The sequence below is a fragment of the Indicator indicator genome, chromosome 32 (genome assembly GCF_027791375.1).
Source record: "Indicator indicator isolate 239-I01 chromosome 32, UM_Iind_1.1, whole genome shotgun sequence".
Classification (NCBI taxonomy): Eukaryota; Metazoa; Chordata; class Aves; order Piciformes; family Indicatoridae; genus Indicator; species Indicator indicator.
The window spans coordinates 8,534,218-8,561,421 of NC_072041.1; the positions used below are offsets into that span (position 1 = coordinate 8,534,218).

The 27,204-nt window shown below is 56.2% G+C and overlaps 1 protein-coding gene across 4 annotated transcripts in view; it reads right to left on the reverse strand.

Moving 5' to 3' along the window:
- Positions 1-5,267: 5,267 nt before the first annotated feature.
- The window catches only part of USP48 (ubiquitin specific peptidase 48), a 60,950-nt gene continuing 39,013 nt past the window's right edge, over positions 5,268-27,204 (reverse strand). For 3 of the 4 annotated variants that reach the window (XM_054395077.1, XM_054395075.1, XM_054395074.1), the window contains 13 exons: positions 24,909-24,980; positions 19,579-19,703; positions 19,295-19,417; positions 14,884-14,945; positions 13,766-13,876; positions 12,936-13,066; positions 11,212-11,318; positions 8,759-8,863; positions 8,204-8,359; positions 7,030-7,155; positions 6,021-6,069; positions 5,576-5,602; positions 5,268-5,476 (listed from right to left, as the gene is read on the reverse strand). In XM_054395077.1, the coding sequence (XP_054251052.1) occupies positions 5,454-5,476; positions 5,576-5,602; positions 6,021-6,069; positions 7,030-7,155; positions 8,204-8,359; positions 8,759-8,863; positions 11,212-11,318; positions 12,936-13,066; positions 13,766-13,876; positions 14,884-14,945; positions 19,295-19,417; positions 19,579-19,703; positions 24,909-24,980 (1,217 nt within the window). In that variant the 3' untranslated portion in view covers positions 5,268-5,453. The remainder of the gene's footprint in view (positions 5,477-5,575; positions 5,603-6,020; positions 6,070-7,029; positions 7,156-8,203; positions 8,360-8,758; positions 8,864-11,211; positions 11,319-12,935; positions 13,067-13,765; positions 13,877-14,883; positions 14,946-19,294; positions 19,418-19,578; positions 19,704-24,908; positions 24,981-27,204) is intronic. The other variant, XM_054395076.1, reaches the window with a different exon arrangement.

Here is a 27,204-nt window from a genome sequence, read left to right on the forward strand (position 1 = left end):
CCGGGCAGCAGCGGTGCCCCTGGTGCCTACTGATGGCACCGAGCCCAGTGCCACCCTGCTGGCTGCTGGGAGCCAGCGGGTCAGGAGCGGTGGGGGCTGGGTCACTCTCAGGGTGGGGAGAGTTCGAGGGACCGAGACCCCCCGCCCCGAACTCAGCCCACCCCCAAACCAGCCCCACCCACCCCCAAGGGCGCCCTCTGCCGGTGGGAGGTGACGCCACGTGGGGCAGCACCACGGACAGCGCCGGGCTCCGGTGTAAACTTGATCCTGGTGTGAAAGCAACCTGGTGTAAACACAACCCTGGTGTAAACCCAGCCTGGTGTAAACCTGCCCTGTGTAGACACAACCCTGGTGTAAACCCAGCCTGGTGTAAACTTGCCCTGTGTAAACACAACCTGGAGTAAACACATCCTGGTGTAACCACAGCCCTGGTGCAAACCTGTCCTGGTGCAAACCCAACCCGGGTGCAAGCCCACCCCTGTGCAAACAGCCCTGGTGTAAACACAACACTGGTGTAAGTCCATCCTGCTGTAAACCCAACCCTGCTCTAAACCCAGCCCTGGCACAACCACAATCCTAATGTAAACCCAGCCCTGGTGTAAATTGCCCTAGTGTGAACCCAACCCTAGTGCAAACCCACCCTAGTGCAAAGCCACTGTGGTGCAAACAAGTTTCACCCCCATGCAAGCTTGCCCTGGCCGTGTAAAACACTCGTGCAAGGCTGAACGCTTGTGCAAGCACAGCACTGTGCAACTGCCCTGGAGTGTGAGCACAGCCCTGGTGCAAAAGAGACCCTCGTGCAAACACAACCTGTCTCGGTGCAAATACAACACTGGTGCAAGCACCACCCCGGGGCAAACATGGCCCACCCCTGTGCAAAGGCAACGTTGGTGCAAGCATCACCCTGGTGCAACCACACCACCCTGGTGCAACCACACCACCCTGGTGCAACCGTGACCTGTCCCTCTGCAGATGTGGCCACGTGCAAGTGCATCCCTGCTCCAAACGTGACCCTCCTGCAGGTGCAACGCTGGTGCAAAAGGGACCCTGGTGCAAATGTGCCCCATCCTGGTGCAAGCACAAGCACAAACACTACCCTGGTGCAGCCACAACTCTGGTGCAGCTGAGCCTCGTCTCTGTGCAAACACCACCCTGTGCAAGGCCATCTCTAGTGCAAGCGTGACCCATCCTGGTGCAAGCACAACCCTGGTGCAAGCAAGCGTGACCCTGGTGCAAAGGGGACCCCATCTGGGCACAGACATGGCACTGATGCCAAACCCACCCTGAAGCAAACACCACCCCAGTGCAAACGCCACCCTGGTACAAACACCACTGCATGCAAGGCCATCTCTAGTGCAAGCGGGCCCCATCCTGGTGCAAGCGGGCCCCATCCTGGCATAGACATGGCACCGATGCCAAACCCACCCTGGAGCAAACACCACCCTGGTGCAAACACCACCCCGGTGCACACCTCACCCTGGTGCAAGTGTGGGCCACCCCTGTGCCCCCCCCTGGCCCCGGTGCAAGCAGGCCCTGTCCCCGTGCAAGCCCCACGTGTGAAAGCTGTCCTGGTGCAGCTGCACCACTGTCACCTGTCCCCGTGAAAATGTCACAGCCCCCCCCCCCCCACCCGGTGCCACCGTGCCCCATCCCCGTGCAAACACAGCCCTGCTGCAGCCACAGCCCAGCCCAGTGCCATCGTGGGCCACGGGGTGCCCAGTGGGCACTGAGGCTCTGCAGGGTCCCGGCGGGGGGGGTGCCCCCCCTGTCGTTTCCCCCCCACCCACCGCCAGCACCCAAAGAGGGGGCGGAGGGAGTGACCCAGATGTGGGGCCAGGCTTGAGGGGACACAGTGAGGGTTGGGGGGGGGAGATTGCAGGGGATGGGAATCAGGAGGGGAGGCAGAAAGGGGGGGCAGGGACAGATTTTGGGGTAACCGGAGGGGGGGCAGGTTAGGGGTAGGTAATTAACGGGGGAGATATTGGGGGGGGCAGGGGGGAGCAGAAGAACCACACACAGAGATTTGGGGGTAACTGGGGCGGGGGGAGGAGGCAGGTTTGGGGTGGGTAATTAATGGGGTAGATATTGGGGGGGGGCATTTTGGGAAGGGTATTGGGGGAGGGGAAGAGCTTTCAGGGTCCCGGGGAGGGGGCAGGCGGAGGTGGGTAATGAACCGGGGGAGGGCATCGGGGGGGGCCCGCAATTAATGGGGAGACGCTGGCGAAAGACTGGTTGGGGAGGGGGTGGGGGTCAGTTAACGGAGAAGATATTTTGGGGAGGGGCAAGTGGAGGGGGGGTCCATGGAGCCCCAAGTCCCCCTCCCTGTCCAGGCACGGAGCATCCTCCCCCAACCCCCCCGGCCCGGTACTGGTACCGGCTGAAGGTCACCGTGGACGGTGCTGCGCTGGGGAATGGGGAAACACCGGGATGGAGATGGGGACACACACACGACACGGACACGTCTTCGGGGAGCCCCCGGAGCGGCACTTACCGGAGGGGCGGCGGGGCCGGGGCCGGTACCGGAGCAGAGCCGGAGCCGGTACCGGGAGCGGAGCGGAGCCGGGGCCCCGCCGCTCGCTGCCACCGCGCCGCGTCACGTGCAGCGGGGCGGGGCAGCCCCTCCGGGGGGGCTGGAGGGGGGATGGCACCGGGCACCGGCACCGGGCACTTACCCTGGGCACAGCATCACTCCCAGCCCGGGAACCACCCCCTCCGTCGCTGCTCCCCCTCCTCCCAGGGCTGCGCCCTCCTCTCCCTCTCCTCAGTACCCAGACACCACCTCCCCCTCCTTCCCCCTGCAGAGGTGCCCCCAAATCCATCTCCACCCACCCACCCTCACCGGTGCCCGGGTACCCTCCCCTGCCCACCCTCTGCCTCCCTCCCTGCTCCCCAGGGTCTCTCCCCGCCCAGGTCCTCAGCATCCCTCCACCCACCACCTGCCCCCCTGCCCCCCAACCCCGTCCCCTCCTGCATCCCTCCCGGGTCCCCTTCCCCATCCTCTCCCCGCACTCCCCTCCCCCCCACCTCCCCAAACCCCTCTCCCTCCATCCCCACCAGCACCCGGGCCCCAAGCACCCCCCAGCACCCATCTCCCTCTTTCAAAGGGCCACTCGGGGGTCAGGAGGGAGACCCCCGCCCCGGGGAACGGTTGGCACTGGGTGCCAGGGCAGAAAGGCGCAGCTGGGTGCCAGCTTCCATGCAGCCCTACAAGCGCTGGGGGTGGGTAACAGGGAGGAGGACAGCAAGAGGAGCCTGCAGGGGTGGCCTGGCCCAAGGGGGTGGCAGATCCAGCCCCGAGGTGCTGTGCCCAGGCTCCCACCGGCTCCAGGCACTGCTTTAACCCCTGAGCATTTGCAAAGAAGGGACAGAACCAGGCCTCGGGGGCAGCTCTGGGACCCTCAGGCGCAGGAACTACCTCCCTCCCTGGCTCCTTCCCCCCCCAGCTTTGACTTCCCACCGTTGTAAGCTCAAGGAAAGGACGTTTTTGTAACATTAAAAAAAACAGCAAACAGCAAATTGAGAAGAGCCCAAAAGGGAATTCCCATGGGATAGGGACATAGACATGGACAGCTCCAGCCCCAGCTCTGTGCCTCCAGCTCCTGCCTCTGTCTTCACCTTGGGAAAGGACAGACAGGGCCAGACTGTCCCCCAAAACCACCTCCTAAGAGCTCCAGAGACCCCTAGGGCCAGCTGCTTCCTCCCAAAACCCACTGGGGATGGGAGGAGGAGGGGGGCACAGGAAAAGCAGGAGGAGAAGGCAAGGAGAGGAGGGGGTTAAAGGAGGACAGGGATGAAGAGGAGGAAGAGGATGGCAACAAGAGGGGGAGGACAGGGGGAAGAGAAGGGAGCAAGAAGAGGAGAAGGGGTCAAGGAGAAGAGAAGGATGATGGGAGGAGGAGAAGGATGTGGGCAAGGAGGAGGAGAAAGAGGAGGGGGTCAAGAAAAAGTGGAGGAGGAGGGAGTCAAGAAGAAGACGAGGAAGAGGGGGTCAAGAAGAGGAGGAGGAAGAAGGGGTCAAGAAGAGGAGGAGGAAGAAGGGGTCAAGAAGAGGAGGAGGAAGAAGGGGTCAAGAAGAGGAGGAGGAGCAGGAGGGGGTCAAGAAGAGGAGGAGGGGGTGAAGGAGGAAGAAGAGAAGAAGGGGGGGTCAAGAAGAAGAGGAGCAAGGACTCAAGAAGAAAAGAGGAGGTCAAGAAGAAGAGGGGTTCAAGAAGAAGAGGAAGAAGAAGAGGAAGTGACAAAAGGAGAGGGGCAAGAAGAGGACACAGAGTCCTTGTGTAGCTCCTGGGGTAAAAGGCAGCATTCAGCACCAACCATGGGCTGGGACCTGTGTGTGCCACCCATCTTCTCACAGCCTCAGCCTCCTGCCATCCTCTGCCAGCTACTGTGGCACCAGTCTGCCCTTGGGCACCAGGCTGTGGTGTGGGCACAAGCCAAGGGGCTGTGGCGTTAGGGAAGGACCCCCACAGGGCCCTTTTCTCCTCCAGCCTGGAAGCAGTTCACTTGTTCCTGCCACTACCAGGGGACAGAGAGGCTGGCTGGGAGCTCCAGAAGTGAGCAGCAGCAAATAATTCTTAGTGCATTCCTGAAAAAAGGAGAATGGGGGGGGGGGGGAGGGGGGAAACAAAACCAAAAACCTCTTCCCACGGGAAGCTGTCACCTCCCCAAGCTGTCAGCACTCCTGGCAGGCCCAAACTGGGGGCAAAGATGGTGAAAGTGGTTAAAAGGCCTCCAGGTTGCTAAAAACCACTTGAGAGAGAGAGAGGAGGAGAGTCTGGAAAACTCCTCAAGGTCTGGAAGTGAAAGGAGGCTGAGGGGGGGCAGCAGCTCCCCAGCCCCTCCCGTGCTGGAGGGCAGCGTTTTGGGTTAAACTGATGAGGTCTGGGGGGCAGAGGGGGGGTTGGCACAACTTGGATGTTTCCTCCTGCGTCCCAGCTGCTTGACTTCCACGCTGGGCCAGAGGGGATGGAAGCTGGGATGAGAGCTGCTGGAGGTCAGAGAGGCCCTGGAGTTGACAGTGAGGTGGGTTGGGGGGGGTCCCAGCCCCTCCTGGGCCGGTGGAGGGCTGCTGGCTGCACACAGGAGACGCTCTGGCTGCTGCCAAACCTCCTCCCAGCTTCCTCTTGCTTTATTAAATACAAGCCCGGGCACGCTCTCTCCAAGGCAGGGCTGTCCTTCAGTGCAATCTGCTTTGACATAAGGCATGGGGTTTGTTGGGGTTTGTTGTTTTTTTCCTTTGGGGGGGTGGGGGAGGTGGGGGAAGGTGGGGAGCAGTCATTTCAAAATGGGTTTCTGCCTTCTGGAAGAGTCAAAGAGTTTCAGTCCTGGATCCAGCTTGGTTGGTTTGGGTTTTCTTTGTTGTTTGTTTTTTTTTTTTTTTTCTGTTTTTGCTTTTAATGCCCTACCCATGTTAAAATCCTCTTCCCTTCTGCTTGCTCCTCATTGAAAACAAAACATCAGTGTCCAAGTAAACCAGTCCCTGAGGAGAGAAGAACAACCAGCAGATGATGGGATGGAGATAAAGTCAGCATGGGGGTAAATAAAGAAGAGGTGAGGGGGAGGGAAGCCTTGGACTCACCTTTAAATCCTTCTTCAGGCATACAAACTGGAGGGGAGGAAGGAGAATCGTGGGGTTAGAAGCCTCCTGACAGTTGTTTCTCACAAGAGCTCTGCTCTCCCAAGCACCAAATCTCCCATTCAGTGACATCAAAGCATCACCACGGAACCACAGAATTCTTTGGGTTGGAGGAGACCTCCAGGATCATCCAAGTCCAAGCATCAACCCAACACCTCCGTGGCCACCAAACCACATCCCCAAGTGCCATGGCCACAGGATTCTTGAACACCTCCAGGGATGGCGACTCCACCACCTCCCAGGGCAGCCTGTGCCAGTGTCTGACATCTCCACTTTCCACCATCACAACCCCAAACCCAACACAATGCTCAGCTGCCAATGTACCTCCCAAAATCACAGCAGTGCCCTCCCTGTCCCCCTACAGCCTCCTGGGTGTCCCCAGCCTCACCTTGCATCACGTCGTCCATCGCTGCGTAGTCTGCAATGGGTTCATCAGCCTGGAGAGGGAAGGTGGGCAGGGGGTGAATGGCTGAGGGAGCTGCTTCTGGGGTGGGGGTGTCACAGCATCAGAGAATCAAAATGGGTTGGGTTGGAAGAGATCATCCAGTTCCAACCCCCTGCCATGGGCAGGGACACCTCCCCCCAGCCCAGCTTGCTCAAGGCCTCATCCAGCCTGGCCTTGAAAACCTCCAGGGAGGGGACATCCCTGGGAAACCTCTTCCAGTGTCTCCCCACCCTCACTCTCAACAATTTCTTCCTCATCTCCAGTCTCAGTCTCCCCTCTCCCAGCTCAAAGCCATTGTCCCTCACCCTGGCACTCCCAGCCCTTATCAAAAGTCCCTCCCCAGCTCCCCTGGAGCCCCTTCAGGTACTGGAAGTCTGCTCTAAGGTCTCCTTGAAGCCTTCTCCTCTCCAGGCTGAAGAGCCCCAACTCTCTCAGCCAGTCCCCACAGGAGAGGTTCTGCAGCCCTCTGATCATCTTTGTGGCCTCCTCTGGCCCTGCTCCAACAGTTCAGCATCCTGGTGCTGGGGTCCCCAGAACTGGAGGCAGTGCTGCAGGTGGGCTCTCGACAGAGCAGAGCAGAGCAGAGCCAACCCCAACATGCTGGGGTCATGGTGCAGCTTCAGAGGGGAGCAGTGGAGAGATCTCCAGCCCAAATATCATCTGAAAACAGGAGTGTGGGGGGTCCTCACTCCCTAATTTAGCCACATTTGGGGCTGAGCAGCAAACTTCAGCTCCTAAATGCTCCTCCAAACCTGAACCAAGTGGATTTTCCCTCCTCTAAGCAGGAGCTGCAGGAGGAATTTGTTAACCGAAGCAGGGAAGGAGGCGACTGGTTGGGCAGGTCCAGCACAGGGTGGCTTTCACCTGCACCACTGAGGTGTTTCCTCTCTGGCTGTGCACTAAGCAGTGCCCACTCTCTGCTGGAGTTTAGTGCCCAGCTTCCCCCTGGTACCTTCAGCAGGATGACAGACTCGGGGATGACTCCCAGGCTGCCCAGCGTGGCTGTGTCGTCGCTCAGGATCTTGCCATCGATGGAGAGGTTCTGGTCGAAGGGAGCAACTGAAAATGCATGCATGATCTGTGCCAACAGAGTGAGACAGGCTGACTGTGTGCCCAGGGAAACGCTGTGCCCAGGGGCACAACCCCACCTGCACAGCACGGCAGGCTGCAGCCCCCTTCCCTCCTGCCCCTCCCAGCAGCATGCTCCTCATCTTGCGGCTTCTCACCCGAGAGGATTTCATCAGAACCATGGAACTGTTTGGGTTGGAAAAGCTCAGCCAGGCCAACCCTACAGCCAGCACCACAGCCAGGGCACCACTAAACCATGGCCCTCAGCACCACACCAATCCCTCCAGGGATGGGGACTCCACCACTGCCCTGGGCAGCCTGGGCCAGGTCTTGACAGCTTTAAATGGGGAGAAGTTGTTCCTCATGTCCAACCTAAACCTGCCCTGGGACAACTTGAGGCTGTTTCCTCTTGTCCTATCTCTTCTTCCTTAGGAGAAGAGTCCAACCCCCACCTCCAACCTCCTTTCAGGGAGCTGTAGAGAGCAAGGAGGTCTCTCCTCAGTCTCCTTTTCTCCAGGCTCAACACCCCCAGGTCCCTCAGCTGCTCCTCCCCAGCCCTCTTCTCCAGACCCTTCCCCAGTTTCATTGCCTTTTCCTGGACTTGCTCCAGCCTCTCAATGTCCCTCTGGGAGTGAGGGGCCCAAAACTGAACCCAGAACCCAAGGGTTGTCTCACCAGTGCCCAGTCCAGGGGGACAATCCCTGCCCTGCTCCTGCTGCCCACACCATTGCTGATCCAGGCCAGGCTGCTGGTGACCTTCTTGGCCCCCTGGGCACACCCTGGGCTCATCTTCAGCTGCTGCCAACCAGCACCCCCAGGGCTTTCTCTGTTGGGCAGTTCCCAGACACTCTGTCCCCAGCCTGCAGCCTTCCTGGGGTTGTTGTGACCCAGGTGCAGGACCCAGCCCTTGGCCTTGTTGAACCTCATCCCACTGGCCTCAGCCCAGCCAGCCAGCCAGCTCGGCCAGGTTCCTCTTCAACCCTCCAGCAGATCAACCCAGCCCACCCAGCTCAGTACCACCTGCAGGCTGACTGAGGCAGCCCTCCCCAGCTCCTCACCTGTATTTTCAGCTCCTTCAGGGTCTGATTTGCAGACACCAGCAGTGCCTTCTCCCCTCGCACCTTCCTGTGCCGAGTGCTCCTTCGGATGCCCTGCTTCTGGTAGCTGACATAGCTCTGGTGGGAGACCTTCTGGCGCTTGGCACTGCCATTGGTCTGCAAACAAGAGGCAGAAAGAGGTAAAAAAAGAAATCAGGAGCCCCCCATAACGGGTGGAAAAATCCAAGCTGCTGGTGCCCCAGAGCATGCGAGGGAGAGGGCGAAGTGCTGCAGAAGGCCCTTGGGAAGCGAATGGCTGTGCTGAGGGGACCCAAGGAGTGGCCTTGAAACCTCAGTCCCTGCTTCTAAAGCTAGCAGAGGGCAGGTTCCCAGCAGCCAAGAGCACAGGTGACCATCAGCACTGGATCTCTCCAAACCCAAAGTGATGGTGAGCAATGACCACACGGCCGGTCAGGGCCTGCTGGGGTGGCTGAGGAGGAGGAGGGCTCTGCCATTCTGCTGCCTCCAGAGGATGACACGAAACCCCCAGGACCTGACGTCGCTCTGGCTCTCTACCTGGTTAAAATCTGGGTCCTGCTCCCCCTCTGGCTTGTTTTCCTCCCTTTCCTCTTCAGCTTCTGAGCTGCTCATGTTCAGCTCCGGAGCAGCGTCCTTCATTACCTGGAGTCACAAAAATCATTCTCCGTAACGACCACAGCCACTGCCACACCACCACACACAGCTCACAGACACCTCCAGGACTCCACCTCCAGCTGACAGAAACCAAGGCAAAAAGAGGAACAAGCCCAGGATCTCCTCCACGTGCTCCACAAAGTCTTCTCCACCCCTCCCCAGCTGCGCAGAACCGCAGGGGGATCAGGCTCAGGAGCAGCAGCCTCTGGGTTGACTTCCAGGTGCTTCCTGTGGCTCAGGACCTTCCCTCCCTTGCTAAAGGTCTCCATGGGCCTGCACTGATTTCTTCCCCCATTAGCTGGCTGCTTCTCTGGTTCATCTAAGTGCCTTATGAAAGCCCTAAGCCAGGGGAAGGAGTATTAGCTGTAAATTAAGACACTTGTGCAGGCCTCCAGCAGGCTGCCAGAGGCACTCAGCAGCGTTATTTATGGGTCTGCAGGTTGTAAGAAAATGAAATCTAAATAATTCACACCAAGACAGAAATCAAAAGGATCTTCAGGGGTGGAGAAGCCACTCCAGGAGTCATGGATCTGCTGGATGTGATTTGGCATCACGAATTCCCATTGGCTTTGGCTGGAGCTGGGGTTTGCAGGAGCCCAGGAGAGTGCTGCTCTCCATGCTGGATGCCCCAGAGCTCTTCTCTTGTCACCATAATTGCAATTAAAACAGTGCAAGCCCAGCTCCCAAACGTCCAGCACCAACCAGAGCCTCCCCAGAGCCCTCTGGATTCCATACAGCCCTGGCTTCCCTCTGGCAGTGGCAGAAGGAGGTGCCTGGGGGTTGAAGGCAGGGGGTGAGGGGATGGGAAATGCTCCCTGGGCTTTGCAAAGGCACAGCAGCAGGGAAGGAAGCAGCAGGTGCCAGTGGCATCATCCTGGCTGGCAGCACACTGGCACTGCTCTTGCATCTTTTGCTTCTTGCCAAGGCTGCCCTCCTAGCAAGGGACCTGGCAGGCCAGCCCTGGCCCCCTCTCTGCAGCCCCAGCTCCAGCTGCTGGGTGAAGAATGGCTGCTTGTGTTCCCACCAGCCCCAAGTGTGAGCAGGGTCCTGCCTGGTGCCAGAGAACAGCAACCACCCTCCCCCTGCTCCAGAGCCAGGAGCCAGCCTGGGGATCCAACCTCCAGAGAGAAAACCTGGGGCTGGTGGCTCTGGACTGTGCTGCATGCTGGGCATCTCACAGCCAGGGCAGCACCCTGCAGTTCTCCAGGCCCCAGCTTCCTCCTTGGAGGTGAAAATCCATAAAGAAAAAAAAAATCCCCAAGGCAAAAAGAGCCCAACCCCAGGCTGCAAAGGTGCAGGGAACAGGGAATCCTGGAATGGCTTGGGTTGGAAGGGACCTTAAAGCTCATGCAGTTCCAACCCCCTGCCATGGGCAGGGACACCTCCCCCCAGCCCAGCTTGCTCAAGGCCTCATCCAGCCTGGCCTTGAACACCTCCAGGGAGGGGACATCCACAGCCTCCCTGGGAAACCTCTTCCAGTCTCTCCCCACCCTCACTCTCAAGAATTTCTTCCTCATCTCCAGTCTCAGTCTCCCTTCTCCCAGCTCAAAGCCATTGTCCCTCATCCTGGCACTCCCAGCCCTTGTCCAAAGTCCCTCCCCAGCTCCCCTGGAGCCCCTTTCAGCTCTTTATCTGAGCTTGTCCATGAGCCTCAGGTTCCCCCTTAAAGCATAAAAGAAGACCTAAGGGGGAAGATTCACTGTAAGCAGCTGTTGGGGACCTGTGAAACCAGTTCTAGACCTGAGAGTGGTCCCTTAAGGCCCCAGTAAAGCAGAGAGACTTCACAGCTTCCAAAGGGATCCTGAAAACCACCTCCAAGCTGACTGCGACCTCCTCAGCGTGGAGGTTAAGAGCCTGTTTCTCTCAGGGACTAAATGTCACTTGAGCAAGCAAGAGAGGAGATGACAAATACTGGAGGGGGAGGAGAACAGGTAGAGCCTGGTAACACTGTGCTGAAGGGAAAAAAGAGTGACATTTGCCTAAAATAACCAAAACTGGGAACATCCATGAAGACACCTGAGAGAGCAGATTCCCTTTGGCCAAGGGAAGCCTGGAGGAGACAAAAGTTTCAGAGCAGCTGCAGCTTTTTGCTTGCAGAGAGGAGCAGCCCTGCCCACCACCAGCAACCCCACCAGCACCACCCCAGGCCACCCAGCACCCCCACCAGCACCACCCCAGGCCACCCAGCACCCCCACCAGCATGTCCCAGCCCTGTGGCAGGCTGCCACAGCTGTGTCACCACTGTGTTAGGGAGATGATTTGGGTAGTTGGTGTGGTTCCACCAAAGGAAAGGGAGCTGGGCTGAGCCAGCAGCCAGGGAGGAAGCTGCTTGGTACCTTCTTGTTGTCCACCACTTTGTGGATGTAGATGGTGGCCTGGGTGTACTCACGCAGGTCCCGCTGCTGCTGGCACAGGAGTCCCTCTCTGCACTCTGGGCAGAGCTCTGGGGAGGCACAAAGGAAAGGGAAATCAATTCCCTCAGCTCCTTGGAGACACCTGCCCAAGGCCTCCAAGCTCATGCTCCTGCCCTAACCCAGAGCAGATGACACACCCAGGGGCACCCTCTTTAACTCTGCCCCTCCCAGATCATAGAATCCCAGACTGGTTTGGGTGGGAAAGGACCTTTAGAGCTCACCTAGTCCAACCTCCTGCAGTCAGCAGGGACATCTGCAACCAGAGCAGGCTGCTCAGAGCCCTGTTCAACCTGATTTGGAATGGTTCCAGGGATGGGGCATCTGCCATCTCTGGGCAACCTGGGCCAGGGTCTCACCACCCTCAAACAGTGATCATAAGAACCCCATAGCACAAAGTCATCTCCTGAGAAGAGAAGGACCAGCAAGAGGATGGTGCCCACCTCTCGCCAACTTCCCTGCTGGCACTTTCTACAGGGAGCCAAAACCCTTCCTTCTGGGTGAAACCAAAGCCCCAGAACTCCAGCCCTGCTTCCTTCTGCCCACCTGTCCTATGGCCCCAAACATCCAACTCTCTTCCCAACTGCTCCACAGTGGCATCAGTGGTGACTTCAAGTCACAACCAACGCAGCAGGTGCTCTGCCCTGGGAGACATCTCTGGTGCCAAGCCCCTTGGAAACAGCAGCAGAGTTTGAAAGGAGAGGTCTCCTCTAATGCCATCAGAAGGATGAGGCTCTGAACAGCTTCTTCAGGAACTACTGGTTCCTGAGGCTTCAGGTGGTAGAGTTGTAGGACCTGATGGTTTTAAAGGTCTCTTCCAGTCAAAAGAACTCTCTATGAATCTATGATCTGCAAGAGGAGCAGGCTGCTCAGAGCCCCAGATAACCTCACCTGGAATATCCCCAGGGATGGGGCAGCTCCCACTTCTCTGGAAAACCCAGGGGACAGGGTCTCACCACCCTCAAACTAAAGAAACTCTTCCCCTATCTGGTCTGAACCTCCCTCTTCTGGCCTCAAACCATCACCCCTTGTCCTGCCACAACAGGTCCTGAGCTCTCTGATCACCCTCTTGAAGTCCCAAAAGGCTACACTAAAGTCATAGAATCATAGAATCAGTCAGGGTTGGAAGGGACCACAAGGCTCAGCCAGTTCCAACCCCCCTGCCATGGGCAGGGACACCTCACACTAGAGCAGGCTGGCCAGAGCCTCATCCAGCCTGGCCTTAAACACCTCCAGGGACGGAGCCTCAACCACCTCCCTGCACAACCCATTCCAGGCTCTCACCACTCTCATGGGGAAGAACTTCTTCCTCATGCCCAGCCTGAATCTCCCCACTTCCAGCTTTATTCCATTCCCCCCAGTCCTGTCACTCCCTGACACCCTCAAAAGTCCCTCCCCAGCTTTCTTGGAGCCCCCTTCAGATCCTGGAAGGCCACAGGAAGGTCTCCTGGGAGCCTTCTCTTCTCCAGACTGAACAACCCCAACTCTCTTAGTCTGTCCTCATAGCAGAGGTGCTCCAGCCCTACGATTGTCTTCGTGGCCCTAATCTCCTCCTGCAACAAGATCTGACCCTTTAGCCCCTAAAGAGCCATTTCCCAGGCAGCTGGCCCTGAGGAGCAGGAGGAGAGGGCAGCAGGAGAGGCACTCACGGGGCTCAGAGGTGAAGACTGCGCCGTCGGGCTCGGCCCCGGCCGCTGGCCTGCGGCTGATCTTGATGACGTGATCCACCACAAAGAGTTTCTGAATCCTCTCCCACTCACTGGGCCATATCAGAGCTATACTGTGCAAAGGAACAAGAAGGTGCTTTATGCCACGACAAAGCCAAGCCCCAGCTCCTCACCAACCTCCCCTCTTATTTATTTTTTCTTTCCTTCAGTCTGGAACCAAAAGAAAAGCTGCAAAAAAACAACAAAAAAAAACAACAAAACAATCATCCCCCTAGCCCCAGCCACACAGGAGGCCTGAACGCCCAAGATAACAGCAGCCTCTTATTAGTGATGCTGTGCTGCTCCAGTCATGCCCGAGGGTGGCTGGAGGAGGAGGAAGAAGAGGAGGAGGAGAAGAGGAGTGGAAGATCTGCTGCTTTTAGTTCTGCATCGTTGCAGAAGAAATGCTACAGAGCATGAACTCCAGCCCAGCATCCAGCGCCCCGGGGGGGCAAGGCTCAGGGACAGCAAGAGGTAAAGAAGCCGGATGTTTCTCCACCCCTGGTTGAATTCAGGGTGGTTTATTGTTAGGAACCAGCCAAGCTGAAGGGAGTGCTTGCCTTTTTTTTTTTTTTTTTTTCTCCCCTGACCCAGCAGCCTTCAACAATCCAGGTCTGGTCTTGCATGAAAGGCTTTTAGGTGGGCCCAAGAAAGCATCCGCCTTGGTTTGGTCGGGAGGGAAAGCCTCAGCTCCTCACGTTGGGGAGCCTCTGGGAGCCTTCCCTGAGGCTCAGCAAGAGAGGAAGGCACCCAAGTGAAGAGAAGGAACTCACAGTTTGGAGTCTTCTTTGGTCATGGAAGCGTAGGTGAACATCAGGCCCCCGTGGGGGCAGAGGAGGACACTGTTCCCCACCGAGGACACAGGGCTGCAGCGCGTCGGCCTCCTGCGCAGGGGAAAGAGAGAGCTTTGGAAAGCCTGCCCAAGGCTCTTGCAGCCAGAAACCACAGCTCTGCAGGCAGCCAAGGAGAGATGGCAGGTGGGGATTTACAGGAGGCATTCCAACAGGGAATGTTAAAGGAGGAGGAAATCAGGCCTGCGTTCCTGCACGCTGCACAGCCAACTCCTTCATCTGGCAGAGATTTCCAGCTCCTGCCCCCAGTGGAGCTGGGACTGAGTGGTGCACTATGCCTAGGATACAGCTCCAGACAGATGAAAAAACTAATCAGGTTAGGGATCTAATCTGACCATCTGGGCAAGAGACAGCAAACAAGGAAATTTGGGTTCTTACAAGGGATTACAGCTGATAAAAGCCCTCAGGAATCAGCTTCCTGCTTGCCAGGAGGGCCAGGCGCAGGTAACCACACACTGCACAGCTGCACTGGCATGGAAGGGACTCCCAAAGGGCATCTTGGCCAACCTCCAGGCGCTCAGCAGGGACACCTCCAACTAGAGCAGGCTGCACAGGGCCACATCAAGTCTGATCTTGAATGTTTCCAGAGATGCAGCCTCAACCACAGCCCTGGGCAACCTGTTCCAGTATCTCCCCACCCTCACAGTGCAGAACTTCCTCCTGAAGTCCAACCTAAACCTGCCCTGCTCCAGTTTCAAACCACTGCCCCTTGGCCTATCCCCACAGGCCCTGCTGAACAGCCCCCTTCAGCTACTGAAATGCAGCTCTAAGTCCTCCCTGGAGCCTTTTCTTCTCCAGGTTGAACAGCCCCAACTCTCTCAGCCTGTCCTCACTCCAGAGGTTCTCCAGCTCTCTGATCATCTTTGTGGCCTCCTCTGCACCCACTCCAGCAGGTCCACATGCCCCTCGTGTTTGAGGCCCCAGAGCTGGACACAGCACTGCAGGTGAAGCAAAATCCTCATCTCCAGCCTCCTCCTCCCCACCACAAGACAAAAACCAAAAGGCAGTTACCAAGCCCCCAACCCCTGCAGGCAAGTTACCTGACGAATTTCCTCCACTCTTCCACGAAGAACTGTGAAACAATGTACAGCTCATCTGTCTCCTGCAGGTGGAAAGAGGGGGACAAAAAAAAAAAAAAAAGGCTCTTTTTCTCTTTTTTAATTAGCCCAACAATAAGGAGGTGCTGCCTGCTCAGTGCTGCCTGCTCAGCACCGTGCTCCCCTCCAGCCCTTGCTGCTTTTGCCATGACAACTCCATCCCAGCACGCTGGGGAAGCCAAGGCAAAGTAATTGGGGATCAAGCACTGAGCACTTACATTACTAATCTGGTGTTTATTACAAAGTTAATTTGGCTTTAGATCCAATTACCTCCAATTCACAGCAGGAAATGGTCCTTCCCACCCCCACCTGCAGCAGCTCAGGCTGCCCCTGCGCCGTGGGGTCCAGAGCAGCTGAATCTCTGTACCCCCAAGGGGTGTTGGGGTGAGCCCAGCCCCACCCTCCCTCATTTCATAGAATCATAGAATTGGTTGGGTTGGAAGAGGCCTCTAAGATCACCCAGTCCAACCAGCAACTCATCACCTCCACGGCCACCAAACCCTGGCCCCAAGTGCCATGGCCACAGGTTTCTGGAACACCTCCAGGGATGGGGACTCCACCTCCTCCCTGGGCAGCCTGTGCCAGTGCCTGAGCACTCTTGCAGCAAAGAAATTGTTCCTCATGTCCAACCTAACCCTCCCCTGGCACGATTTCAGACCATTTCCTCTCCTATTACCTGAGACTACAGAGAAAAGACCAACCCCCACCTTAAAACACCTCCAGGGACGGGGACTCCACCACCTCCCTGGGCAGCCTCTTCCAACCCCTGACCACTCTTGCAGCAAAGAAATTGTTCCTAATATCCAACGTGAGCTTTCCCTGGCACAACTTCGGGCCATTTCCTCTACTAACAGATCCAACAGCAGGATTTTGGGATGGAATTTGCTCAGAGTATGATCAATCAATCAATGTACTGTCACGATGATGTGTTTCCTACTGCAACAGAAATAACTCCCCTTGAGTAAATGTTTCACTTCCCAGTTGTAATTGCTTGACTCATCAAAATCCAGAAGCTTCTCCGTTGTGGCAGCATGGTCTCAACACCATGGCTGTGCACCCAAGTGGGTTGAGGACAAACTGTTGCTGTCCTGCCTCAAATGATTTGCCATGAGGTAGAAACCACAAGAGACCACCAAGATTCCTAGAAGCCTGGAATGGGTTGGGTTGGAAGGGACCTCAAAGCTCAGTCAGTTCCAGACCTCCTGCCATGGGCAGGGACACCTCCCACCAGCCCAGCTTGCTCAAGGCCTCATCCAGCCTGGCCTTGAACACCTCCAGGCTGGGGGCAGCCACAGCCTCCCTGGGCAGCCTGTTCCAGTGTCTCCCCACCCTCACTGGGAAGCTTCCAAGAGCTGGGTGATAAGATCCCTTCCATGCTCACCTACCCTCACCACAGATTTAAAGGCTCACTCCATCTTCCTGAAGGAAAATTCAGCACATCCAAGGACTCCAGGTGGGTTTTTGATTCTCCTCTATATTAAAACCACTCTGCTTATTTTAATTCCCTGAACCTCAGCTGCTTTGGAACAGGAAAACTCACAAAGCTCAAGGGAAAGATCCTCTTCTCCCTTGATTTTGAGCCATTTCACAGTGAAGGACACAGTGCCTGGAGAGACCCTGACATCTGGAGCTGTGCCATGGTGGTGAGCTCCAGCTTTTCATCACCTCCTTTCAGCTACCAAAGCAGCCCCAGCCAATACTGCCCTTAAAAACCACCAGTGAGATCTGGCAGCTCTCCAGCTCAGCAGATTTTGGAGCTCCTGGTTCTGAGCCATGGCTGTGTTAACCTCAGGATCTGCTCAGGCCTGGAGCAGGCACCCAGAGTGGCAAGCTGCCCTCCCACAGAGGAGCCACTGAGGCAGACACCTGCCAAAGCAGCTTGGCAGGACCAAGGAGTCAATCATTAATCAGTGCCTCGAGACATCCAGGAGCCAACAGCTTGGGCCATGTCCTTTGAGCAGCCTCAAAGGCCCAGGACAGTCCTGGAGAGCTGCATTGTTTGTACCAGGGAGAAAGCAGTATGAGAGCTCTTGGGTGACTGTCACTGCTGCTTGCAGGGCTTCAGAATTTAAGGGAGCACCCCCTGAGCTCTCCAGATGTCAGGGCACACAGGAATTGTGTCTGAGCAGTGGCAAAGGCCTGGGCTGCATGGGAAGCAGGACTGAAGAAGGGATTGTGTCCCCTCTACTGGGCACTGGTGAGGCCACACCTTGAATGTTGGGGTCAGTTTTGGGCCCCTCACTCCCAGGACATTGAAGGGAGGGAGTGAGTCCAAGAAAAGGCAATAAAACTGGTGAAGGGTCTGGAGAACAGGGCTGGAGAGGAGCAGCTGAGGGAGCTGAGGTTGTTGAGCCTGGAGAAAAGGAGGCTGAGGGGAGACCTTCTGGCTCTCTACAGCTCCCTGAAAGGAGGCTGGAGCCAAGTGGGAGTTGACTCTTCTCCCAAGGAACAAGACAAGAGGAAATGGCCTCAAGTTGCCCCAGGGGAGGTTTAGGTTGGACATGAGAAGAAACTTCTTCACTGAAAGGGCTCTCAAAGCCTGGCCCAGGCTGCCCAGGGAGCTGGTTGAATCCTCATCCCTGGAGGTGTTTCAAAGAGGCAGAGATGAGGGACATGGTTCAGCACCAGCCTTGGCAGAGCTAGATCCTGGTCAGACTCAATGCTCTTAAAGGTATTTTCCAACCAAGGAACAACCACAGGACAAAGGGAAACAGCCTCAAGTTGCCCCAGGGGAGGTTTAGGTTGGACATGAGGAACAATTTTTTCCTGTTGAAGGCTGTTGAGGCCTGGCCCAGGCTGCCCAGGGCAGTGGTGGAGTCCTCATCCCTGGAGGGGTTTCAGAGCTGTGGAGATGTGGTGCTGAGTGGTTCAGTGGTGCCCTGGCAGTGCTGGGTGAAGGCTTGGGCTGGATGATCTCCAGAAGGTCTCTTCCAAGCCAAACCATTCCCCAGTTCTACAACTCTTCAGGCAGACAGAGGGTGGTGGGGAGCTGCCTCCACCATCGTGGTCCTTCTAGGGCTGGCTGTGAGCACAGCAGCAGTGCTGCCCCTGCCCGTGGAGCTGACTGCAGGCCAGCCACAGCTATGTTGGCACAGGAGCTGCTCTGTATCCGTGGCAGGCGCGGTGCCAGCGCGGTTACCGGGCAATCACACCTTGGCACCAGGCACACGGCGCTGGCACAGGCACAGAGAGTGATTATCAGAGTCACAGAGGGGCTTGGGTGGGAAGGGACCTGTAAAGGTCATCTAGTTCAAGAACCTGCACTCAGCAGGGCCATCTGCAACCAGAGCAGGTTGCTCAGAGCAACAACCAACCTCACCTGGAATGGTGCCAGCCATGGGGCAGCTCCCACCTCTCTGGGCAGCCTGGGCCAGGCTCTCACCACCCTCAGGGTCAAACATTTCTCCCTTCTCTCCAGTCTCAATCTCTCTCTTTTAGGTTCAAACCATCCCCCCTTGTCCTGTCACAACAGGCCCTGCTCACAGAACGCTGTCCCCAGCTTTTTGATGAGCCCCATAATTATCAGGCAGATCCCTCTCAGGTGGAGTAAAAGTTGATAGGGAGAGAGGTGAAAACTCATCAAGATCAAAACTCATCAGGCTGAGCAGAGAATGGCTTGAGAGCAGCCTTGAGGAGAAAGATTTGGGGTATGAGCTGATGACAAACTCCCCAGGAGCCAGCAGTGGTCCCTGGCAGCCCAGAGCCAGCTGAGTGCTGAGCTGCATCCAGAGCAGGAGAGCAGCAGCACAGGGAGGGGATTCTGCCTTCTGCTCTGCTCTGCTCAGACCCCACCTGCAGCACTGCCTCCAGCTCTGGGGCCCCCAGCACAAGAAGGACCTGGAGCTGCTGGAGAGGGTCCAGAGGAGGCCTCAAAGATGATCAGAGGGCTGCAGAACCTCCCCTGTGGGCACAGGCTGGGAGAGTTGGTGCTGTTCAGCCTGGAGAAGAGAAGGCTCCCAGGAGAACTTAGAGCTGCATTTCAATATCCTACAGGAAGGCTGGGGAGGGGCTGTTCAGAGGAGCCTGTGGGGACAGGATGAGGGGAATGGCTTTAAACTGGAAGAGGGGAGATTGAGACTGGAGATGAGGAAAAAACTCTTTAGAGTGGAGGTGGGGAGACACTGGAACAGGTTGCCCAGGGAGGTTGTGGATGTCCCCTCCCTGGAAGTGTTCAAGGCCAGGCTGGATGAGGCCTTGAGCAAGCTGGGCTGGGGGGAGGTGTCCTTGCCCATGGCAGGGGTTTGGAACTGGATGAGCTTTGAGGTCCCTTCCAACCCAACCCACTCTAAGATTCTATGATCAGAACTTCCCCCAAGCCCTGCTACACTTCCCTGGTCTCCCTCCTTTCCCCTACCTGAGGCCAGCTGCCCAGACAAGGTCTGGATTTGTCGTGGAACAGGTTCTGGAGAGAGGTCTTTTGCTCGCTGGCCATCATCTTGTGCAGAGCTTCATTTTCCTCCCCTTCACGCTCCAAAATCTGCACAAAAGAGTGAAACTCCCTCACAGCCTCAGCTCCTGGCTGCTGCTGCTGGAGGCTGCCAGGAGCTCACTCCACGGCGTGGGGGTCACGCTCAGGAGGCAAACCAGACACACAACCACGTACTGACAGTCAACCAACCTCAGCTGGCATTCAAGTACCTTGCACTGGGAGCAGCACTCTTTGCTGTTTGGGAATTCTGGGGCCTTTGGGAAATACTGCTTGAGTTTCTCCCAGGCCTCCTTGGAAACCACCCTGCGCTCGTTCTCGGATATGCAGAGGTCACCTGCAGGGAGAGAGCCAAGGGAAGAGCTTTGCTCAGCAGCGTCCTGCAGCCCCCAGGAGATGGAAGAGATAACTCAGGGTATAAAGGTGGGGGGGAGGGGGAGGAGATGTCCATGTGTCAGCAACAAGAGAGCACAAAGTCACCTTCAGCTTCTTTATCGTTTCCTTGTTTAGGCAGGAAGAAAAACCTCAGGACTTGGGCGTCCTTTAGATTTGCAACCTCACACACCCACACAGCTGATCAAACACACACAGGGGCAGAGAGGAAAAGCAAGAGGGCAAAGAGGGCAGAGGGCTACCAGCTTCTGAGCCTGGCTACCCACAGCTCCAGGTGGATGGGGACTCCATTTACCAAGCTGCAGACTAACCCTGTGCTCTGGGAAACAGGAGCCAGGTGCTTTCCACAGCCCTGACAGGGAGAAAAAAACTGAGACAAGGAGGCTGAGGGGAGACCTTCTGACTTTGCAGCTCTCTCAAAGGAGCCTGGAGCCAAGTGGGGCTTGGTCTCTTCTCCCAAGGAAGAAGCCATAGGACAAGAGGAAATGGCTTCAAGTTGTCCCAGAGGAGGTTGAGGTTGGCCATGAGGAACAATTTCTTCCCTTTGAGGGTTGTCAAGGCCTGGCCCAGGCTGCCCAGGGCGGTGGTGGAGTCCCCATCCCTGGAGGGGTTTCAGAGCTGTGGAGATGTGGTGCTGAGGGCCATGGCTCAGTGGTGCCCTGGCAGTGCTGGGTAAGGGTTGGATTTGTTGACCTTCAGGGTCTCTTCCAACCCAAACAATTCTGTGATTCTATCTTAAAAGGTCTTTTCCAACCATTCTGTGACTCCATAACAAATTCCCCACTGCATCATCTCAGACAGCTTCAAGCACCTGATCTGAGCACCTCAAAAATCTGGACAGGGCAGACTGTGTGCTCTGGGGAACAACTGGGCTGTGAAGACTTGCAGAAAGATCTCCCAGCTCTCCCCCAGCCAGCTGGTTTGCCCTCTTAGTTACCCTGATGCTCAAGCAGCCCCACAGCCTCCCAAAGAAGGGTTCAGCATGACACATTTGTCACTGCAGTGACAGCCACAGCAGAGAGGTCACAGTGTCACACTCTCACAGTATATCACAGGTTGGAAGGGACCCTAAGAGATCATCCAGTCCAACCCCCCTGCCAGAGCAGCATCACTTAGGGTAGTTTGCACAGGAATGCATCCAGGTGGGGTTGGAAAGGCTCCAGAGAAGGAGACTCCACAACCCCCCTGGGCAGCCTGTTCCAGGGCTCTGTCACCCTCACTGTCAAGAAGTTTCTCCTCATGTTGATGTGAAATCTTCCATGCTCAATTTTGAACCCATTTGTTCCTTGGCTTATCACTGTCAACCACACAAAAAAGCCTGGCCCCCTCCTCCTGACACCCACCCCTCAGATGTTTATACACACTTCTGAGGTGGATGTGTGGTGCTCGTGGTCAGGATGTGGGCCCCAGCAGACAAACAAGGCTTGGGAAAAAAGCAGAAGGTCACAGGGCTTGACAGTCACCAAGGGGAAAGCACAACCACAGCTCCCTGTGGGACAGCAGCTGGGAAGTCAAGGCACAGCTGAGCTGTGTGGGGTCACCAGGCTGGGGACAGAGAGCCATGGACTTGGCTGGGTTGGAGAAGATCTTTGAGGTCATTGAGTCTAACCCTTCTCTAACTCTACCAAGGCTGGGGTTAAACCATGGCCCTCAGCACCACATCCCTGCTTCTTTTAAGCACCTCCACAGATGAGGACTCAAGCCTGGGCCAGGCCTTCACACAACCTTTTCAGTGAAGAAGTTTCTTCTAATCTCTAACCTGAACCTCCCCTGGGGCAACCTGAGGCCATTTCCTCTTGCCCTATCACTTGTTCCTTGGGAGATTAACCCCCTCCTGGCTCCAACCTCCTGTCAGAGAGCTGTAGAGAGCAATGAGGTCTCCCCTCAGCCTCCTTTTCTCCAGACTGAACACCCCCAGGTCCCTCAGCTGCTCCTCCCCAGCCCTGTTCTCCAGACCCTTCCTTGCCCTTCTCTGGACACACTCTAGCACCACAGCCATGCTCAGGACTCAAGCTGTGACCTCAGCAGTGCTGAGTACAGGGGGGCAATCACTTCCCTGGACCTGCTGGTCACACTACTGCTGAGCCAGGCCAGGATCACTGCTGGCCTTCACCATGCACCATGCACTAGCAGCAAGAGGGAAGCAAACAGCAGCAGTGCTGAGGACATCCAGCCAAGGACAGGATCCTTTACTATCTGCTTTTCTACATCCCGAGGAGCTGCAGCAAGAAGATGAGGGGAAAAGACTCCTTCCTCCCCACCCTCTGGAAGCTCTTTAACATGACAAGCAGCTCCTCAGCCCCCTCCAGCCAGGCCTGAACCTCTGCCAGCCCTGAAAGAGGAAAAAATAGCAACGCTCCCCCCTCCTGCTCTTCCCTCCAGTAAACAAAGGTCGAGCCGAGCCGCTTCGGAGAGCACTTGGCCACTTGTTCCTCAGCCAACCCAACCAAGTGGCCCAGCTTTACCATATGAGGAGGCAGGGCCAGTGCTCACCAGAGCCAGCAAGGCTTGGAGGGAGGGGGGGAGCTTGTACAAATAAGTGCCCTGACACCTTGTGATTAATGAAAGCAGATTAATAGGCTGTGGAGCAAAGGAGGTGGAAAAAACTCGGAGCTGGGTGCGCGGGAACAAGTGCTTGGCCATCTGGAAGGAGATGATCTTAACTGCTGCTGACCCTGCTTCCCCCTCCTGCTGGCCAGGGACACGTTTTGGGCACTGACATCAAAAGGGTTTGAACTTGGTATCTGGAAAACATTCCTGGCTGAGTTCAGGCAGCTACCAACCAGAGAGGGAGAGAGTGCAGCGGAGATGCCAAGGGACGCCCGGCTGGCACTGCTGGAGGGCAGCCAGACCTCACAGACACAGGGCTGGCTTTTCCAGAGCCTTCCCATGACAGCAGGAACTTCCTCCTGCTCAGCAAAATGAAGGCTGCAGTGCCCAGGCTCTAGCTTTGCTGACAGGCTCCAGAGGGAAATGCTGAAGGTGGAAAGGTTGTTTGCAGGCAGCAATGGGAGGTTAGCTCCAAAGGCTGCCATCTGCCCCCAGCTTTAATCATTATTTATTCTGATGGGACCCAAAGGCAGAGATCAAGCAGTGATTCACCAGCACAGTATTTTCAGGGGCCTATTGGCCTATGTTCACCATGTCTGGCCACATAAAATGCTTCAGCACCACGCTGCCTGCTTTTGTTTCACAGCAGCAGCCTGACAGGGGTGGGAAAGAGTGTAAGAGGCTCTGGAAAGCAGCTAAATGCTCAAAGCAGCTGCTTTAAACTGAGGCTCTACCACACCTCACAGGTTTGACTCCACCTCCTGGACTAGCCCTGATGGTCAGGAGCTGTGTTGCTCATTTATGGCACCTCTCTGTCTTCCTAGGAAAAAGATGGAGCATGCCTGGCAGGGAAATTGGTGCCTGCAAAGAGGAGTTTAGTAGAACAGAGAGTTCTGGGGGTGACATAGAAGGTAAAAAAAAAAAATGAGGGAGGAGAGGAGAGGGAGAGGAGAGGGAGAGGAGAGGGAGAGGAGAGGAGAGGAGAGGGAGAGGAGAGGGAGAGGAGAGGGAGAGGAGAGGGAGAGGAGAGGGAGAGGAGAGGGAGAGGAGAGGGAGAGGAGAGGGAGAGGAGAGGGAGAGGAGAGGGAGAGGAGAGGGAGAGGAGAGGGAGAGGAGAGGGAGAGGAGAGGGAGAGGAGAGGAGAGGAGAGGGAGAGGAGAGGGAGAGGAGAGGGAGAGGAGAGGGAGAGGAGAGGGAGAGGAGAGGGAGAGGAGAGGGAGAGGAGAGGGAGAGGAGAGGGAGAGGAGAGGGAGAGGAGAGGAGAGGGAGAGGAGAGGGAGAGGAGAGGGAGAGGAGAGGGAGAGGAGAGGAGAGGAGAGGAGAGGAGAGGAGAGGAGAGGAGAGGAGAGGAGAGGATTCAACCAGCAGGGGAGGTGAGGATGTGACTAATGAACCATCACTTAGCAAAACAATTAACACCAGGTCACCACCTTATGTAAAGGGACACCGAAGCACAGCAGGTTGGGGAATCGATACCCTGGGCCTGTTCCTCCCCTCGGCTGTAAGTGCTGCTGCTCTCCTGGCAACCAATGGAAGCTCTCAGCTCCCACCTGACTGATTTACACCACCAGCTCCTCTCCTAATGCTTTCACAGCTTCCAAGCAGCTGCAGATCCTTGGTGCTGCTGCTTTCTTAGCTAGAATCAAGGTTTCCTCCTGGTCTGTCTGGAGCTGAGTGTATGCAGCAGAACAGGAGGAAATGGCCTCAAGTTGTTCCAGGAGAGGTTTAGGTTTGGACATGAGGAACAATTTCATCCTTTAGATTTGCAACCTCACACACCCACACAGCTGATCAAACACACACAGGGGCAGAGAGCAAGCAGGCAAAGAGGGCAGAGGGCTACCAACTTCTGAGCCTGGCTACCCACAGCTCCAGGTGGATGGGGACTCCATTTACCAAGCTGCAGACTAACCCTGTGCTCTGGGAAACAGGAGCCAGGTGCTTTCCACAGCCCTGACAGGGAGAAAAAGATTGAGACAAGGAGGCTGAGGGGAGACCTTCTGACTTTGCAGCTCTCTCAAAGGAGCCTGGAGCCAGGTGGGGCTTGGTCTCTTCTCCCAAGGAAGAAGCCATAGGACAAAAGGAAATGGCTTCAAGTTGTCCCAGGGGAGGTTGAGGTTGGCCATGAGGAACAATTTCTTCCCTTTGAGGGTTGTCAAGGCCTGGCCCAGGCTGCCCAGGGCAGTGGTGGAGTCCCCATCCCTGGAGGGGTTTCAGAGCTGTGGAGATGTGGTGCTGAGGGCCATGGCTCAGTGGTGCCCTGGGCAGTGCTAAGGGTTGGAATCAATGATCTTCAAGGTCTCTTCCAACCAAAAGGATTCCATGATTTGTTAAGGATAGGAAGAGCTGCTCCCAGTCCACAGCCCAGTATCTCCCAGAGCCTTCCAGCACCCCAACTTTCAGGCCTGCTGAGGCAGTGCTTACAAACAAAAGTTCCCAAGCCTGCGGAGGAGAAACCCCAAGGAAAGCAGAAGGAAACCAAATTCCCTCAGTGACTGCTTGTGGTGGCCTGAGATGGAGCAAAGGCTCTGGAGGTTAATGCCCAGAGCACAGTGGGCAACAACAGCAACATTCAGCTGCAGCCCCCAGAGAGACTCACCATGTGGGCACACGATGTCTTCATTAAAATTTAACTCCTCTTCCTCCTCTCTCTTCTCTTCATTTGATTCATCTAATTAAACAAAAAAGGGAAAAAAAAAAACCAAAACAACAACAACAACAAAAAAAAAACCCAAAACAAACCAAAAACAAAAAGAAGAAACAAGCCAAGAAGACTGCAGAGAGCTCCCCTGCCAAGGAAAAGGAAAAGCTTTGGGGGAAAGGAGTGTGGTTGCCTTTCAAAGCTCAGCAAAAAGCCTAAACCCAAGGGAGATGTCGGAAGGGAATTTGTTCTTCTCAAATGTCTTGGCCTCTGGGCGGGCAGGATTACAGCCCACAGGCCACTGTAGGAGTGCTTTGAAGTGCAAGCAGCACAAGCTGGTCCTTTGTGAGATTACAGAGGCCACATTTGTTACAGATAAACCACCACAGGGGTTCAGGGCTCCCAGAGATCTCCAGTTCAACCTAAACACAAAAGTCGAGGTAAGAGCGCAGGGAGCAGAAACCTCCCTGGCAAAATAGGAGTCCACTCCTTGCCTTGAGGATGCTGATCTAAACCAGATGCTGCCTGACAAAGCAAGGGGGAAGCCTGCCAGGGGTTTGGGAAGCCCTACAGTAACTCTAAATTACAGTTCAGAAGCACAGACAGAAGCAGTGGCCACTGAGCTGGAGCACCATGGATGCAATAATGTCTTAGTCAGAGTCTCCAACGAGCAGCTTGGCTTCCGAGCCACTCACAGGGACTGCTGGGAGCTTGCTGCAAAACCAAGGTCACCACCCAGGAACGTGGAGTGGTAACTCACAGGAGAGGTCCACCAAGGAATGAGGAGACCTTTCTCTCCATGGATGCTCCACCAACAGCTTACAGATACCAGCAGGAGGGCTGTGGTGTTCTCAGAGCCTACCAGCCCAAGCCCAGTGCTGTTAGCTCAGCATCTCCACTGCCAGGGACTCATAGAAGCCTGGAATGGGTTGGGTTGGAAGGGAACTCAAAGCTCAGCCAGCTCCAACCCCCTGCCATGGGCAGGGACACCTCCCACCAGCACAGCTTGCTCAAGGCCTCATCCAGCCTGGCCTTGGACAGGTTGCCCAGGGAGGTAGGTTGTGGATGTCCCCTGCAGGGGACAACCTGTTCCAGTGTCTCCTCACCCTCCCTCTCAAGAACTTCTTCCTCATCTCCACTCTCAATCTCCTCTCTTCTAGCTTCAATCCATTCCCTCTCATCCTGGGACTCACAGCCCTTGCCTAAAGTCCCTCCCCAGCCCTCCTGCAGGTTACTGGAGGACCACTGGAAGGTCTCCCCAGAGCCTTTGTTTCAGCCATACAAACTTCTTGCCCCCAGTTAGGAAATTAAAAGCTCAACAAAACATCTAATTTCCCAAGGTTTAAAGAGTAGAAGCCAATTAAAAACCCCTCACAGATTCATTCTGTGGGCACAGAAGAGAGCTCAATTCAGGACTTTTTTTTTTCCCCTAGGCTGTGTTTTTGCAGTGCTGCTCCACCAGCTGCACTGCTTCATCCATAGAGCTTCCCAACAAACATCTTCATCCCTTCCCCAAGGGCATTTTCCTGTAGCTTCCTCCCCTGTGGTATCTCATTCAGATAGAAGCAGATGAGAAGATTGTGTCTTGTAAAACTCCTTATTACCACATCTTGGGTAATGAAGATCACCCAGCACTGCTGAAGCTCATCAAGATAAGAAGCTCTGTGGGACCTGGAGAGGAGAACCTCATGAGGTTCAGTAAGTACAAGTGCAAGGTGCTGCACCTGGGTTGGGGCAATCCTGGGTATCAATCCAGGCTGGGGGATGATGAGGCTGTGAGCAGCCCTGAGGAGAAGGACTTGGGGGTGCTGGTGGGGGAGAAGCTGGGCAGGAGCCAGCAATGGGCACTGGCAGCACACAAGGCCAAGGGCAGCCTGGGCTGCATCCAGAGCAGTGTGGCCAGAGATGGAGAGAGAGGATCCTGCCCCTCTGCTCTGCTCTGGGAGACCTCACCTGCAGGGCTGGGTCCAGCTGTGGGACATGGACCTGCTGGAAAGGGTCCAGAAGAGACTACAAAGATGATCAGAGGGCTGGAGAACCTCCAGAACAGGCTGAGAGAGTTGGGGCTGTTCAGCCTGGAGAAGGGAAGGCTGCAGGGAGAGCTTAGAGCTGCATTTCTGTATCTGAAGGGGACCTCCAGGCAGGCTGGGGAGGGGCTGTTCAGCAGGGCCTGTGGGGATAGGCCGAGGGGCAGTGGTTTAGAACTGGAGCAGGGCAGATTCAGGTTGGACATCAGGAGGAAGTTCTGCAGAGT